The sequence below is a fragment of the Microtus oregoni genome, unplaced genomic scaffold (genome assembly GCF_018167655.1).
Source record: "Microtus oregoni isolate MIOR12 unplaced genomic scaffold, Mior012 000000F_ref0000247, whole genome shotgun sequence".
Taxonomy (NCBI): Eukaryota; Metazoa; Chordata; class Mammalia; order Rodentia; family Cricetidae; genus Microtus; species Microtus oregoni.
The window spans coordinates 60839035-60856382 of NW_024543059.1; the positions used below are offsets into that span (position 1 = coordinate 60839035).

Below are 17348 nucleotides of genomic sequence, written 5' to 3' on the forward strand. Positions count from 1 at the left end.
AGCAGAAATACAAAGGGCCTGCTCAGTCACTTAGTCTGGATTAAAATAACTAGAATTTGAGTGAAGACCAGTTTCATGTCTCACATCATTATGAAAACACTTTCAAAGGGACCAGTTCTATATTTTGCCCAAGAAGTGCTCTACTGCATGACAAGAGGAAGCAGGGCAGCTAGGGGCTGTGGGAACCGGGAGAGGGGATCTTAAGAAAACGCACATGGCTCGTGAAGGCTGAAAAGAAAAAGATCATTTTTAACCACTTACGGCAGGTCTTAACTGGCTGTGGTAAGAGAAAGAGCGGCATTTGGGAATGGCTGCCCAGGTCAGAGCCACGAAGTCTCAGGAATGCAAGTTTTTCTAGAAAATATCAAAGGGCTCTACACACACGAAATATACCTTTCCAGGGAGCCCCTCATAAAAACACTGTAATGGAAGAAGAACAGATACAAGCATACCAAAAAAATGACCACCAGTATTAAATGCTGGCATCTGTTTCATAGTAAACGTGGAGAAACTATGTACTAGAGGAGCTCAGGCAGAAGAGACATGCTGCAGAGGACAAGCGCCCCCCACAGCTGGGGAGCCAGCAGGGTGAGCGCCTGGATTACAGAGGTCATACTCTGCTGGTCCATGCTCTGCACGGCCAAGCCTGATGCTATGTGAAGGGAGTTTCGCTGTGCCTGTTGCCTTGGTGCAGAGGATCTGTAGCACGGATGGGCGTGTGTAGTGTGTTTCTGAGTGGTTCACTTCAGAGTGCCTTTCAGAGGCTCAGACACTTGGGCTTGAGAACAGGACACAAGGCAGCTCACATTATCTTGCTTCATGGGAAGTACCTGAAATGATCTTTCTTCTGCTTAAAAGATAGCAATTCAGGTTGCAGAGTGATTGAGATGTAGCTGTTGACTCTAGTAATGGAAAGGGCAAAACAATTCAGAGTTTCAGACACAACGCTAGGAGATGCGATGACACATTTAAACTATTTGCAATTCTGCCGTTGTACATATCTAGCACTGAGACGGGGGTAAGAAACTTTACTATTCTGAGCAGGTGCCCATCACACTAAAAGCAGGCTGTAGAGAGACATCTGGCATCAGTATAGAGACTGAAGGTAGAAAAACAGACGTCTGGTTTGGGATTCCCATCTGTATACTGTGATTACCACTGATTAAGAGAGAAACTGCTTTGGGTCTATAGCAGGGCAGAACAGAAGTAGGCGGGGCAAACTAAACTGAATGATGGGAGAAAGAAGGCGGAGTCAGAGAAGCCATGTAGTCCTTCTAGAGACAGAGGCTGGATGGAACCTTGCCAATAAGCCACAGCCATGTGGCGATACACAGATGAATGTAGATGGGTTAGTTCAGGAAATAAGGGCTAGCTAAAAATATGCTTAAGCTATTGGCCAAACAGTATTACAAGTAATATAGTTTCTAGTGATTTTCCCATGGTCTAGGCATCTGGGAAAGAACAAGCAGCCTCTCCCAACAGATTGGCGCTGCGGCCTCCTACTACAGACGTCCCCTAAGTAAGACAGGAACATACATGGATATATGACTTCTAAATGCTGTAGTCAAGGCTCTGGGAAGGGACACATTCTAGTGGCAAACCATGAAGGCCTAGTGGCTGGAAACACTTCCCTAACTGGAGAAGCTGGTCAAACTGCTAGGCTTCCCATTTCCAGACAGTGGAAGACACCATAGGAAGGCACACTCAGTGAAGCAGGGTCACAGAGCTGCTTGCTGCTGTTGGCACGGCCACGGTCCGGAAGGCAGGAATGGGGAACAATGAGGCTCCTATTTTTTTTTACAGTGCTTATGGAAGACTGCAGTTACTCTGAAACTCCTCCATCAACATCTAAAAGCTACATGGAAAAAAAATGGCAGAGTACAACATTTTAGCCCAGCTACACGTTTACACCAAGTACCTATTTACATAACTCTCCAAATCTCAAAATCTACTTGTTTGCCATGACAACTGTTAGACTCTTCATTTTATTTTTCCTTGGTCCTTTCTAAAGCCCTGCTGCAGAAAAGTAAAAATCTATACCTCTACAGACACCATGTTTTAAAAAACAAAGAAACAAAAACACGAAAGACGAAAAACAACTCCTGTGTTTAAAGAAATACATTGCTACACTGTTTAAAGAAACAAGTGCTATTATATTAACAAACAAGTAGATGAGCATGTTACATGATATAATTAGAAAGCTATAAATGTATCTAAAGAATACTTTTAAATTTATAAAATATTTGTTATGTCTTTACAAGAGGGACACCTAGTGGCTAGCTTCTAAAATAGGACAGGAGCTCTTAAATACTAATTCACATTTTTAACAATGGTCATGTCTCTGTGATCTTAATTCTGTAAAGATGACAGATACTTTTGTAGAAAGCAAACAAAACAAAACTCCTAATCAAATAAAAGACACAAAGTCCCCAGTCCTAAGTCGAAAGGCTGGCTTGAGAAGTCTAAACCTCAGTTCTTAGCAGGAAGTAGGAAAAAATAAGCAGGTCTTTGGGTTGCGTAGAACTGGGGCAGGGGTAATAAAGCCACAGGAAGATGGACTTCGGGCAGAAGAAGATGAAGTGTGGGCCCTTCTGGAGAACAGGTGGTCAGTCCACACAATAACACAGGTTGAGAGTAGAGTGAAACCCACAGGCTGAGTACTCCAAACAAGTGACTGCTGCCTGTTCAGACATCAAGCAGAGAGGCTTCCTCCTGCAGCAGACGGAACAAATACAGAGACCCACAGCCTGCATGCATGCCTGAGGGTGTTGGTTCTCTTAAAGCTGGAGTTACAGATGGTTCTGAGCTGCCATATGGGTGCTGGGAATTAAGCCTGGGTCTTCTAGAAGAGCTGTCAGTGCTCTTAACTGCTGAACCATCTCTCTAGTCCACAAGATTTATTTTTAATTATGTGCACGTGTTCATGTCTATGTTAGAGTGTGTGCATGTACATGAAAATGCCCACAGAAGCCAAAAGAGAGAATCCGACCTCCTGCAGTTGGAGGCACAGAAGGCTGTGAGCCACTTGACCTGGATGCTGATAATCAAACTTGAGTCTTCTGCAAGATCAATTAATTTTTAATTGCTGAGTCATCTTTCCAGCCCATAGTCCAACTTTTTAAGGCAATTTCCTAAGGTGTACATAGTATAGAATGCTTTATTAGCTAGTATTATTCAACACAGAAATTCCCTTGTTGATAAGTATAACAAAATGAAGACAAATTATTAAACTGCATTAAAATAACTGCCCTTGGATATTCTGTCACTGACTATTCTGGCCTGTTTGCCTTTACATTAAATGACTCCTAGACTGCTGTAATGTTGGCCTGTATGGTACTTAGGAAACTTTTCATTGCTCTTGACATGCAGACTTTGAGCAGTATTCTTTGCCCAATTTTCTATTGGCCACCAAAATTTCAATACTAGAAAGCTTATCTGAACCATCTGATAACTAGGTACTAAATTTATACACAAGTAAATTCTGGGTGGGATAAATTGTTTCCATGAACCCTTATGACTGTCTTAGCTATTTCTCTCATAGTGGCCACTCTGGCTTGAGGCTGCCTCTAGGTGAACTCATTCAAAGACTTGCTCACAAGTAAAATGATAAGATATGTTTAAAAATAAAATTTTCTAAAATGTTCTAAACTCAAAATCTTCTGAGCTATTTGATGCATTTCAGATTTTGAATTTTCAGATTAGGGTGTTCTACTGGTAAAGTTTATGCAAATATTATAAAACCTAAACAATTCCCAAATCTGAAACATTTCAGTTTCAAATTTCAATTGGAGGCACTCAGCCCGTGATGGGGAAAGCACTGCAGCTTCAGGCATCTGTCCAGTAAGACTCACACCTCTGAGTCGTTCCTCAGTTGACAAGTACCTTCCCCTGCACTTCCAACAATTCCCGCTTAACCAAAACAGACCTGCACCTACTCACCTACGTTCTTCAAGCAACCAACAAGAAGATACACAGTTTCCACAAGCAAAGTCCAAAAGACAGTGCAAGGTTGGAGTGTGGATAAAAGCACACATTTTCACATGATGGTGTCAGGATACTTTTCAAATATTAAACTTCCAGCCCAAATCATAAAAAACCTGTACACACCTATCAACATAATCCTTAAAATCACAAACACATATGGCTTAAATTTCAGAAAGGAACAAAATGGTACACACTTCCTACCCACACCTGCGAGAGTCTGCCAGAGTCCTGTGCTGGGAAACTTTATATCACACGCATACGTACGCTCCTATTTCTGGGTAGAGGATGAGCCCCACGACAGCAATGCTGTTTCATAAGGAAGGGAAAGAAAGCAAGGCCAGCATGCATCCACTCTGTGTTGTCTCCTGCCATGCTGTAGAGGTCATTAGGCCCTTACCAGACACGAAGCACACCCTGGTACCATGATCTTACACTTTTAAGTCCCTAAAAGAACAATCCAAAACTTCTTTTAAAAATTACCCAGCCAGTGATTATTCTGTTACAGTACAAACAAAGACTAAGACACCTTCTCCAAAGTCGCTGCCCTTTAAAATACAGTAGTCCTTTCTTACCAGTGGCTTCACTTCTGTGGTTTCATATCCACAGTTAGCTGTGAGCTGAACAGTCAAGTGGAAAATTCCCCAAATAAACAATTCCTAAGTTTCAAACTGCACAGCTCTGAGAGGTGAGATGAAATCTGCTCTGTCCCATGAAACAAGACTTACACAATCCCTTGTCGGCCACATCTACGCTGTGCATGTCTGCTACCTGCCTGAGCACCAGGAGCTGCTGCTGTCTTAGTCACTAGACCGTTGCAGTGAGGCTGTTGACCTAATGCTTCTTTTATTTAACAATGTCTCCAAAGTGTAAGAGTAGTTATGCTAGCAATGTGAATATATCAGAAAAAAAAAAGGTAAAATGCTGTCTTTAAGTAAAACATTGGAAGCCCTCATTTTAACGGGAGGAGGGGTGCAAAGTAAAAAGTCATATGCTGAGATTCCTGAGGTCCAGGATAAGAGCAAATTGTGCTGACTTTGCTAGTATGCCTCAAACCGCAAGTGATGACTTCAGTATCCAAGTCTGTAGTTAAGCTGGAAGGGATTTAGCTTCTGTGAAGAGTGTAATGTGCTCTGATTGGTGATGTAGAACACTAGGAAGCTACTGAGTCTCAATGCTGAGCACCACTCCATCGTCTCATGCCACCATTACAATGAGAACAGAACAGGAAGATGCTGAGACCACATTCATACAGCTTTCACTCGTGTAGACTGCCATACTTGTTCTATTTATTATAACTGTTGCTAATCTCTTAATGTACCTAATTTATAAACTGAATGACAGCACAAGTATGTATGTATGGAACAAACTATACATACAAGATCTGGGATCACAATGTAAGGAATCTCTGGAAGGCTTGGAATGCAAATCCTATAGATGGAAAAAAGGAGGAGGGAGAGTGGACAGCCACTGTATGGTATATATGTATATACATTTTATATTTTACACAGTAAGTCTGCAATAAGCATTTACATATATCTTTAGTCACTTGATACTTTTGGCAATCATTCATTTGGGAGGCTGATGACTATTTCCTTTTCCTAGCTATTAAGTCCACTGATAAATTCCTAGAAGAACTGCTTGGTTAGTAAGTGCTTACATGCCTCCCCTTCACCCCTTTCCCACCACTTGCCCTTACCTTTCTATTGTTTACATTAAATATTTAGGGCAGTAAGGCAGACGAGACAATCTGAGTCTTCCAGGAGGACCTGGTAATAAGTCAGGATAACCAAGAGGCCTTCTGTGACATCAGGCAAAGTTGGCCCAATAAGCTGAACACCTCTAAGTAAGATCACAAGATCAGTGGACAAATAACTAGAAAACTCTACTCTCCAGCAAAAGGGGAGAACGAGGAAAACTTATCCCAGTTTGGGGGGTGGGGAGAAAGAGAGGCATGAAGAAAGAAATCTGTGCTGTGACGATGTTTCATGCAGTCACAGGGATTAGGTTCTGGTGCTGAGAATGCAGCTCAGAGGCACAGCACCTGCACGGTGTGAGTGAGGCCATGGACTGGTCCTCCTGCACCAACTTTACTACACATGTCATTAAGATCTATGCATTTCACAGTATGCAAACTACTGCATCAAAGGAAGAATGCAAGCAGCTACTGAGCTCTGGCTAATAATGCTGAAACACAGAGGCCAGTACAATGATGCCTGCGATAACTTTGAAATGCCCAAAGATGGTGGACTGAAAGATGGGTAGATGTGACTGTGCTGGCTGGTTTTGTCAACTTGCCATAAACCTAGTCACATCTGGGAAGACTGGGCTGTAGGCATGTCTCTGAAGTTCTTGATGAATGACTGATGTGGGAGCATCCAGCCCTCTGTGGGTGGTATCATCTTTGGGCAGGCGGTCCTGGGGGTCATAAGGAAACAGGCTACACAAGAGCTGTGGAGCAAGTCAGAAAGTGGAGTTCCTCCAGGGTCTCTGCTTCAGCTCCTGCCTCCAGTTCTTACCCCGACTTCCTTTGATGATGGACTGTTATGTTGAAATGTAAGCAAAATAACCCCTTTTTGCTCCAGGTTGCTTTCGGTCATGGTGTTTAACAAAGAAATGGAAACCCAACTAAGACAGTGACTGAACTATTAAATTATACTGGGGAAAATTCAATGGGCAAAACTAATATATAAACATAATAGTTGAGGTGGTTAACTTGACAGAAGGCAGCAGCTGTGCCCAAGGGAGGTGGAAGAAACTTGGGTGACAGTGGTACCCTCCTCCTAGACAGTGGTGCACTATCACACACATCTGCATCCCAGTCTCCAGAGGAAGAAGCAGGAGATCACAAGTGAACAACAGTGAGTCCGGGACAGCCTGGGCTGGACAAGACCCTGCCTCAAAGGAAAAATAAACAAATACATAAAAGGAAAAGAAACTAAACTATTAACAGACAAACCTGGAAAGTACACCATAAAATTTAAAAGGTTTCTTTTCTCAGGCAGGGTCTCACTACACTCTCTGTGTGGACTGGGACTTGTGGTCACCATATTTCAGTCTTCTGAGTGCTGGGGTAATGATGTACCACCATGCCTGGCTCACATTCTTTACAGGCCTCCACTAAGGAAATTTAAAAGGGAAAAAAGGACCCTAAAAGGACATAAACATTAGTCATGTAGGCACAATAAAACTACTCCCCTTGCCAGGCAGTGGTATTACACACCTTTAATCCTAGCACTCGGGAGGCAGAGGCAGGGGTATCTCTGAGTTTGAGGCCAGCCTGGTCTACAAGAGCTAGTTCCAGGACAGGCTCCAAAGCTACAGAGAAACCCTGTCTCCAAAAACCAGAAACCAAAAGAAAAACAAAACAACAAAATACAAACCAAACAAACAAAAAAACCCTACTCCCCTTTCACTCCTGAGGAAAATGCTGCACAGGCGGTGCACAGACAAAAAGACGTGGGTTGCAGAGCTAGTTGTAAATGAGATTTGAAGCCAGAGTATTTAAAACAGAAATCAGGAAAGTATTTCCCCCATGGTTATAGACACAAACTACAAGGTGTAACGTAATACAGAATGTCTGTAATGCAAACAACATAGTTAAATGTCCTCAGTACAGGTCAATAGCTTCAACCAAAGTGTATTTAACTACTGGAGACAAAACACTACAAATACAAGACCAGCCTCACATCTCTGTAATTTCACAATGAAGACATTAGGGCACAAGTGTTCGGTTTGCTATCTTGGAATGGCCCACAATTAAAATGAAGCCACTAAACCCAGTGACTTATCCAGAGACACAGCGCTACACTTGGAGCCCCAAGAATTAACCTGGGATGACAGTCGCAAGTGCTCCTTCCCAACACAGCACATATCTATGGACAAGGCACAAACTGGTTACTCTGAAGTTAACCAAAGTATGCCAAATTCTGTGTGTTGGTTTCAAAGTACACAATCCCACATTCAATAAAAGTAGGTAATTACTTTACTTTGGAAACCAACCATGAACAAGGAGAATCAATCTCACTAATATTATAAATTAAATGAATAATGCCATTTTCTAATTACATAACATCGTTTGGAATGGTAGAAGTTTTATTAAATAAAATCGATCATGATTCTGATCATAAACAAGAGGCCGAGGTACACATGGTTGCAAGCCTACAGTCCCAACTACTTGGGAGGCTGAGATGGGAAATCACCTGAGTAAGAACTGACAGTTCTGGCTGAATTTAGGCAATAAGCCTCCACATATTCTCCTGATGCTCTAGGTCTCAGAGAAAACTCCACAACACTACTACTAAGCAGGTTCTTAGCCGGGAGCCTTGGTGGTCGCCATTAGAAATGCATGCTTTCAAATTCCAAACCAGTCACAAGCATTACTGAGGCACTATCAGAATATGTCACCAAATTCCAACTTACTGAGATTAAACTACAAGTACAGTTACTGATCTGTTATGCACACTAGCATTCCAGAAGCTTCTCAAAGGACATCAAGATAACAAACACATCCCCAAATCTTGACTAGTCAAAGGACAGCAAATATCACTCTCTCTTGTCATCCAGTAACAGTTTACAGATCACATTTTTGTTAGCAATGTTCTAAAGCAAACCAAATCCTAGAGGTTGTTCCCCATCAAATCAGAACAGCTATATAGTAAAAGCGAGAGACCTACCTATGGTCAAAAACTGTTGAGTTCTCTTTCCTCTTGCTGAATCCATTGGGTAGAAGCCTCAAGAAAATACCTTGCTTTCGGGCACGATTTTTCATAAAGAATAGCTAGCAACAAAGCCAAACATAAGTTAATTTCAGAATACCTTACTATTTATAATCGAATAAAGCTATACAAGGAGGTGACAAAATAAGATATAAAAACACATGCCTCTAACATATGTTACTCCACCCTGAGTTGGTTATTAAGTTCAAGAAGGTAACTCCACCAGATTCTCAATGTTAAAATTATCAACTGAGCCGACTATTGAGCTAAGGAAGAAAATAAAAATCACTCAAAGGAAGGGCAGTACTGCAGCTGAGCACACACAGGACAGCAGGCCACCTGAGCAGCACTGCAGCTGCGCACACAGAGGACAGCAGGCCACCTGAGCAGCACTGCAGCTGCGCACACAGAGGACAGCAGGCCACATGAGCAGCACTGCAGCTGCGCACACACAGGACAGCAGGCCACATGAGCAGCACTGCAGCTGCGCACACACAGGACAGCAGGCCACACCTGAGCAGCACTGCAGCTGAGCACACAGAGGACAGCAGGCCACACCTGAGCAGCACTGCAGCTGCGCACACAGAGGACAGCAGGCCACCTGAGCAGCACTGCAGCTGAGCACGCACAGGACAGCAGGCCACCTGAGCAGCACTGCAGCTGAGCACGCACAGGACAGCAGGCCACACCTGAGCAGCACTGCAGCTGAGCACACAGAGGACAGCAGGCCACATGAGCAGCACTGCAGCTGCGCACACAGAGGATAGCAGGCCACCTGAGCAGCACTGCAGCTGCGCACACAGAGGACAGCAGGCCACCTGAGCAGCACTGCAGCTGTGTATGCACGGGACAGCAGGCCACCTGAGCAGCACTGCAGCTGCGCACACAGAGGACAGCAGGCCACCTGAGCAGCACTGCAGCTGCGCACACACAGGACAGCAGGCCACCTGAGCAGCACTGCAGCTGCGCACACACAGGACAGCAGGCCACATGAGCAGCACTGCAGCTGCGCACACACAGGACAGCAGGCCACCTGAGCAGCACTGCAGCTGAGCACGCACAGGACAGCAGGCCACATGAGCAGCACTGCAGCTGCGCACACAGAGGACAGCAGGCCACACCTGAGCAGCACTGCAGCTGTGTATGCACGGGACAGCAGGCCACCTGAGCAGCACTGCAGCTGCACACACAGAGGACAGCAGGCCACACCTGAGCAGCACTGCAGCTGTGTATGCACAGGAAAGGGCTTCCTGACAAACACAGAATACTACCTGTAAAGGAAATGAGCAAAAGATAACACTTAGACTAAAATGAAGGCATGCTCACCAATAGTGAAAGATAAACCATACAAAAGTTTATAACATCCCATCAAGTATTGACCAGTACATAAACCCCACAAATACAGCTCAGCAGGCTAACAACGCCTCAGTGGGTAGTTTACTGCACAAGCATGGAGAACTGAGTGTGAAATCACAGGACCCGCACAAAGCTTGGTGTGAGAGCCAAGTCTGCTATCCCAGTCTCCTACTGAGAGACAGGAGCCAGGAGAAGAGGTAAGAAAGCCGCACCACCTCCACACGTGTGCCACGGCAAGTGTCTGCACACACTGACTCTCAAAGGGAACCAGAAGCTGAACAAGATGATGAACCAAAGGCTTAAGCACACACAAGTGGAAATCCAAATGCTCAATAAAATGTTTTCCTTCTCAAAAGGAGAAAGTGAATGGTAAAACTAAAATCCAACACAATTCTGTTAAAAGCTGAAGGAAATTTAGACATACTGGTCAGAATGAGAACTGGTAATAATATGCCAGGTGGTGGTGGCGCACGCCTTTAATCCCAGCACTTAGGAGGCAGAGGCAGGTGAATCTCTGAGTTTGAGGCTAGCCTGGTCTACAGAGTGAGTTCCAGGACAAGACTACAGATGGGAACCTTGTCTTTAACTCCTCCAGCACCCCCTTCCACCCGAAAAAAGGAAAAAAGTGAATGAAAGGAAACCAGTAATAATCACTCCAGAGTAAGCTCTACTAACATCCAGTTAAAGACTTGAGCAAAGCTCAACAAGACAACTCCACGTTCAAGTATAATCCCTCAGAGAGCACACACCAGCAGACCATAATTGAAAGCCAAAGATTCCCAACAGCATTGTTTTAAAGCTGGTGTTGTTTTGGTTGTTACTGAAAATTTGTTCTATGAATAACAGAATAAGCAAAGGTTGTGTTTCTAAGACAACTCTGGAAAGGCGACTTGGGCAGTGAGGAACACCAGAGGGTGACAAGGAACTCCCGGAACATCTTGTCCCAGGCCCAGCCGCAGTTTCAGATTCTCATTATATCATTAATCGTTACACTGTATTTCCATTTTATGATTGTTTGTTTTTCTTTTCTTTTCTTTTCTTTCTTTCTTTTTTTTTTTTGGATTTTTCGAGACAGGGTTTCTCCGTAGCTTTTGGTTCCTGTCCTGGAACTAGCTCTTGTAGACCAGGCTGGCCTCGAACTCACAGAGATCCGCCTGCCTCTGCCTCCCCGAGTGCTGGGATTAAAGGCGTGCGCCACCACCGCCCGGCTTGTTTGTTTGTTTTTCGAGACAGGGTTTCTCTGTAGCTATGGAGCCTGTCCTGGAACTTGCTTTATAGACCAGGCTGGCCTCGAACTTACACAGAGATCCACCTGCCTCTGTCTCCCTAGTGCTACCACCACAACGGGGCCATTTTATGATTTTTAAATCTATGTTGTATTTTACAATAAAAATAGAACTTAGTGATGCTTAACTTAACCTGAGTAGTAGTAGGTATTGGTAACTTTCTACATGTGTGTTATCATCATGGTACCAATAATACAGGTGTGTGAAAAATCCTAACATCAGGCTGGGCAGTGGTAGAGCACACCTTTAATCCCACCACTTGGGAGGCAGAGGCAGGTGGATTCTGTGAGTTCGAGGGCAGCCTGGTCTACAAGAGCTAGTTCCAGGGTAGGCTCCAAAGCTACAGAGAAGTCCTGTCTGTGGGGGTGGGGAGGGGAAGGGATGGGACCATCTCTGAGTCCATCACAGCATTATAACATCTCACATGTGTAATCTTTGATTTTCCTAGTGTTTAAGGGACGTAAGAATATGAAGACTACGTGTGTCAGGACACAGGGTCGTATTAACTGTTTTGTCAAAACTGGAATCACAGCACACTCAAGCCACCACCACCACCACCTCTCATATGGCAGACACCCCTGAACCTATTCTTTGTGCTTCAATCTTCCACTGTGGTTCCTTAACCAAGCAGCAAAAGTGATCCTTTTTTAAAAAATATTTATGTGCATGAGTGTTTATCTTCTTGAATGTATTTTGCATCATGCGTGTGGACCTCTGGAACAGGAGCATGTTTATCTCTGTCTAGTCCACAGTCCCCTGCAAGATCACCCGGTGATTAACTGCTGAGCCGGCTCTCCAGGCTCAAGAAAGCTCTTTTAAAGACCAAAACATGCTCAACTCCTCTCTTGTCTTGTTTCTTTGCTGCTGCTGTTTGTTTGTTTTTTGAGGCAGGGTTTCTCTGTGTATCCCCGGCTGTCCTCTCTCTGTAGATCAAGATGGCCTCAGAAATTTGCTTACCTCTGCTTCCAGAGTTCTGGGATTAAAGGCGTGCACACTACTGCCAGGTTTTTTTCTTTTTTGAGAAAAGGTCTCAGCTGGGCAGTGGTGGCACATACCTTTAATCCCACCACTGGGGAGGCAGGTGGATCTCTGTGAGTTCGAGGCCACCCTGGTCTACAGATGCAGTTCCAGGACAGCTATAGCTACAGAAAGAAAGCCTGTCTCAGAACAAACAAACAAACAAACAAAGGTCTCATATATGCCTGCATGGCCTGGAACTCAAGAGACTGGCCTGCCTCTCGGTTTCCTGAGTGCCATACTAAAGGCACCACCACACCCAGCCTCCCTGGGAACTCTTCCAGGCACCCTAGGCTCTGTTTAGTATCCCTCCCCACTCACCATGCTTCAGTCACCCTGCCCCTTGTAATCCCTGAACATAAACATCAGTTCCCTACCTACATCTTGTTCGGTCAAAGTCTTGCAATGTCTTCCTCCAAGTGTGGCGTCACAGGCTTGTGCCACTTTTGCCTCTATTTCTACCCAGAAGAGTTTTCTTCCAAATGTCTCTGTCTCTTTCATACCATTACGGTCACTGCCTAGCCGTCCCCTCTACCACTGTGCTGACAATCATCCCCTGAAGAGCTCATGCCCCTCACACATCACTCTGTTCTCTTTAGTCTTTTGATCCATCCTAATTTTCCACATGCACTTAAGCCTGTGAGATTATTATATTTGTTATTCTACATATTCTGACTCTCCCACGCCTATAACTCCCCCCTACATGACAGACTCCTCAAGGTAAGGCTTTGTCTCGACTACCAGCACAGTCCCAGATCACAGTGGCCACGTGATACAGCCGAGAGGTTTACAAATAAACTGATTGCAAGAAATTTGAACTTGAGAAGATCAATGGAAATACTTACATATTTTTTGCGCTTTGGCCTTTTCAAGAAAGTATCTCTTGAAACCTGGTCTGCTGTTCTTGCCACGTCTTCCAAAAATCGGTAGTCTAATTTCAGAATGGAAAAATGAGTAAGTGACATGTGCCGGTGGCTGGGAAGCATTTACCTGCTGTGCACAGAAGGACTCACCGCTCAGCAGATTCATCTCAGTAAACTGCTGCAGCGAGACATAGGCAGTTCTATCGCGGACGCCGTTACAAGTCAGCTCTACTTTGTGCTTCTTTACGCAGCGCAAACTGCGGGAGCAAACAGGAATCAGCTCTGTACCCGAAGTTGGGTGCAGAGAGGTGGGGATAAGGTAGGAAGTTATGTATCTACCTGCAGGAATAGCGCATGCAGCGTGGACATCGGTACTTCGCTTCTTCCGTCCCACAAGTTCCACACCTGTAAAAGCGCACCTGTGACTTAATACTCAAACACTAACTCTACTTACAATCTCTGAATGCCGACCCATGGACATCAAGGCAGGCAATGCAAAGAAGCATGGGCCAGCAACTCTGATAAAATATTTGATAGCTGTCATTGAAAATTATGAAAATGTCTGCAAATGACATTTACGATAAAATGCAATTCGAGAAAACAATATATAATATGGGGAAAATCTCATTTTGGCTTTTCTGCTGCAATTACAGAATAAATGAATGGGTGATTTTTTTTAATCTGTAATTTATGGAGATTTTGTGTGTGCCTAGATGTTACATTTGGATATTATAAAAGCATATACACCAGCAAAACAAGATAGAATGAGACAAGGCTAAATTTAACAGTAATGTATGCCTTTTCCAAAAGTTCACATCTACTTTAGAACGGACACCAGAATAAGCCAGGGATGGTATTACTCATCTTCTCAACCACAGCTCACCCTGTAGATTCAGTTCAGACAGTCCGAGCTGTTTGAGACAGAATCTGATCACAGTTTTGGTTCTCTGTGCCATCGCACGAACACACTAAAGAAATTACAGCCAAGGAATAAGCATTCATAGGAGCCGTGCAAAACTTCAAGTGGAGGCTGTCTATTAACTCCGCCCACCCTTTCATTGTTGGCTTTTATTAGATACCCCATAGCTGCTATTTTCTCTAGTGGGTGAAGCCCTGCACAAGAGCGTCACAGCTAATAAGACCTGGTTCCACAAAGGTCTCTGACCCCCAGAATTTTCTCCCTAACTTGACCATTCCATGCTGGACACTGCCACTTCACACAGTGACCCAGACTTCAGGGACCCACTTCGCGCCTGATTTAATTTACTCTGCTGTTAGAGTAGCTTCGTCCGCACAATGTTCTATTTCCCATCTGGGTTTTCTCCCTGCCCTACCTTGACATAGCCAACTTTCTCTTGCAGCCCACTCGGGGTTTCGTCTGGGGCTCTTCCTTCACCTGCGCGCCGTCCATCTCTTCTCTCTTGAGGCAATCCTCTTCTTTGAGGCGCACTCCCTCCAACACCTGCTCCTCCTTTACGTTCTGACCAACAAACAACTCCGGTTTTACGTTCAAGTCCTCCGTCACTTCTTCCCAGTCCGTTACCTCCTCCTTCACCTTCACTTTCTCTTCCTTTACTTCTGGCGCATCCACCGTCTCCTCTTTCACCACCAGGCTACCATCCGTCTCCTGCTTCACCTCCAGCGCGCCCACCTTCTCATCCTTCACCTCAGGCCCGCCCTCCACCTCCTGCTTCACCCAGCGGCTGACCGAGATGCCACCGTCTATATCTGACCAGTCCACCACTTCCTGCTTCACCACGGCTAGATCCATCTTTATCTCCTCCGCATCCGCTGTGGTCTCAACGCCTGCCAGTCCGATCCTCTCCTCTCCATCGCCAGCCTCGGGGCTCCCACCTAAGTCCCAGGCTCCCTCCCCGCCAGCCTCGGGTCTCGGCCGCGCCCCCTCCGCTACCCTCTGGGGACCTCCTCCCGGAGCCCCTTCCTTCTCCGCCGCCAACTCCATCAGCTCCCGAGCCTCGGCCCACACTGCCACTCCGTTCTTCAGGGTGGCGCAACCACGCCAACAAGCGGGATTACCACACGAATCACCGACAGCGCCACACGTGTGCAACCCAGAAGCCGCCAGCTTTGCACGCCCAGTAGATGCGGGATGAGCCGTAAAGCAACTCTTCCGCCCCACGACTCTTCACGACTTGTAGAATTTTTTACGGCGCTGTCGCTTTGCACCGCTTCAGGTCTTGAGAGACCGCTTCCAGGCTCCAAAATTGGTGTCCTGGGTACTGAAACGATAGTCTCTAAATAACCCGCTTTAGCCTGTATTAAGGATTAACTCTAATAATGGAGGACAGATTCCCATGTTCCTCTAAAGTTTAGAACAGTGGTTCTCAACCTTGCTAATCCTGCGACCCTTTAATACAGTTCATGTTGTAGTGAGCCCCCCTACCATAAGATTATTTTCATTGCTGCTGCATAACTGTAATTTTTGCTATTGTTATTAATCGTAATGTAATCCGGGCGGTGGTGGCGCACACCTTTAATCCCAGCACTCGGGAGGCAGAGGCAGGTGGATCTCTGTGAGTTCGAGGCCAGCCTGATCTAAGAGAGGTAGTTCCAGGACAGGCACCAAAGCTACAGAGAAACCTTGTCTTGAAAAAACAAAAACAAAAAAACAAAACAAGACAAAACATCGTAAGGTAAATGTTTTTGAAGACAGAGGTTTGCCATAGGGGTCGCAACCCACTAGTTGAGAACCTCTGGTCTAAACTGTCATGATTCACCTTTACCAAGGTATTAGAAAATGCCTTTATGCTTGGGTGGCGGTGGCACACGCCTTTAATTTCAGCACACGGGAGGCAGAGGCAGGCGGATCTCTGTGTTTGAGGCCAGCCTGGTCTACAGAGTGAGTTCCTGGACAGCCAGGGCTACACAGAGAAACCCTGTCTCAAAAACCAACCAATCAAACAAACAACAAAAAAGAAAATCTTTTAATCCTATTATTTAGGAGCTAGAGGCAGGAGTATCTCTGCGACTTAGAAAGGCCAGCCCTGTCTACATAGTAAGTTCTGGGTCAGCCAGGGCTATATAGTGAGGCCCTGTTTCAAAAACAAAACAAACAGGGGGGAGAAGAAAGACCAGGGAGAGAGAGGGGGAGAGAAAGGGGAGACATGTATGCTTAAATACTCCTGAAAGAATTACATGAAACCATGCCTGGGAATCACCTACTACTCCCAGCAACTGAAACTCTGGTTCTTAAATGCTAGCAATAGCCCCTCAAATCCATATGATGAGCCGGGCGATGGTGGCGCACGCCTATAATCCCAGCACTCGGGAGGCAGAGGTAGGCGGATCTCTGTGAGTTCGAGACCAGCCTGGTCTAGAGAGCTAGTTCCAGGACAGGCTCCAAAGCCACAGAGAAACCCTGTCTCGAAAAAACAAAAAACAAACAAACAAAAAATCCATATGATGAAACCCTTAATCCCTAATACCACTCAATTTTGACTATATTTTGGAGATCAGTCCTTTGAAGGTATACTGGTTAAAATGAGGTCATTATAATGGGCTCTAATCCAATCTGACTGAAATATTATTTAATAAGGAATTTGCATACAAGTGGGATGAATGTACTTCTGTACCCTTGGTTTTGGACCTTTATAGCTTCTTGAATTTTGAATAAATAAGAACGGTCTTTGCTTCAGTCATCCAGTTTGCGCTATTGCTCTGGTAAACTGACACACTGGCCAACAACCATAGAGAACTGGGACCTGCTGCTGTGTGGCACTGTTTCTGGGGAAGAAGTAAACAAAGGTCTATTCGTCCCAGGGAGGGACCAACAACAGAACAAAGTAAGGAGTCTACCAGCGTCCAACTTGGTGAGCCTGTGAGTACTCTGGGACTACTCAGAAGCTTCATCCTACAAATAACAGAGTTGTGCTCTAAATAATGGTGGAATAATACTGTGTGTATGGACCACATTTTATTATTTGTTAATCTACTGATGGACACCTAGGCTGATTCCATGTCTTGGTTGTTGTGAATAATGTTTCAATCAACATGAGTAGGCAGGCTTGTTCCTGCTGCCTTCCCTCCTTCTTTTTCCTTTCCCCTTTGCTTTCCTTCTTGTTTTTTTTTTTTTGAGACAGGTTTTCTCCATGTTCTCCTGGAACTGG

At 45.0% G+C, this 17348-nt stretch overlaps 1 protein-coding gene across 1 annotated transcript in view; it reads right to left on the bottom strand.

Moving 5' to 3' along the window:
- Positions 1-15326, bottom strand: part of Znhit6 (zinc finger HIT-type containing 6) — a 33120-nt gene extending 17794 nt beyond the window's left edge. The window contains exons 1-5 of the mRNA XM_041658294.1: positions 14556-15326; positions 13561-13626; positions 13372-13478; positions 13204-13289; positions 8658-8761 (exon numbers count right to left, since the gene is read on the bottom strand). Coding sequence (XP_041514228.1) covers positions 8658-8761; positions 13204-13289; positions 13372-13478; positions 13561-13626; positions 14556-15184 — 992 coding nt within the window. The 5' untranslated portion in view covers positions 15185-15326. The remainder of the gene's footprint in view (positions 1-8657; positions 8762-13203; positions 13290-13371; positions 13479-13560; positions 13627-14555) is intronic.
- Positions 15327-17348: the final 2022 nt, after the last annotated feature.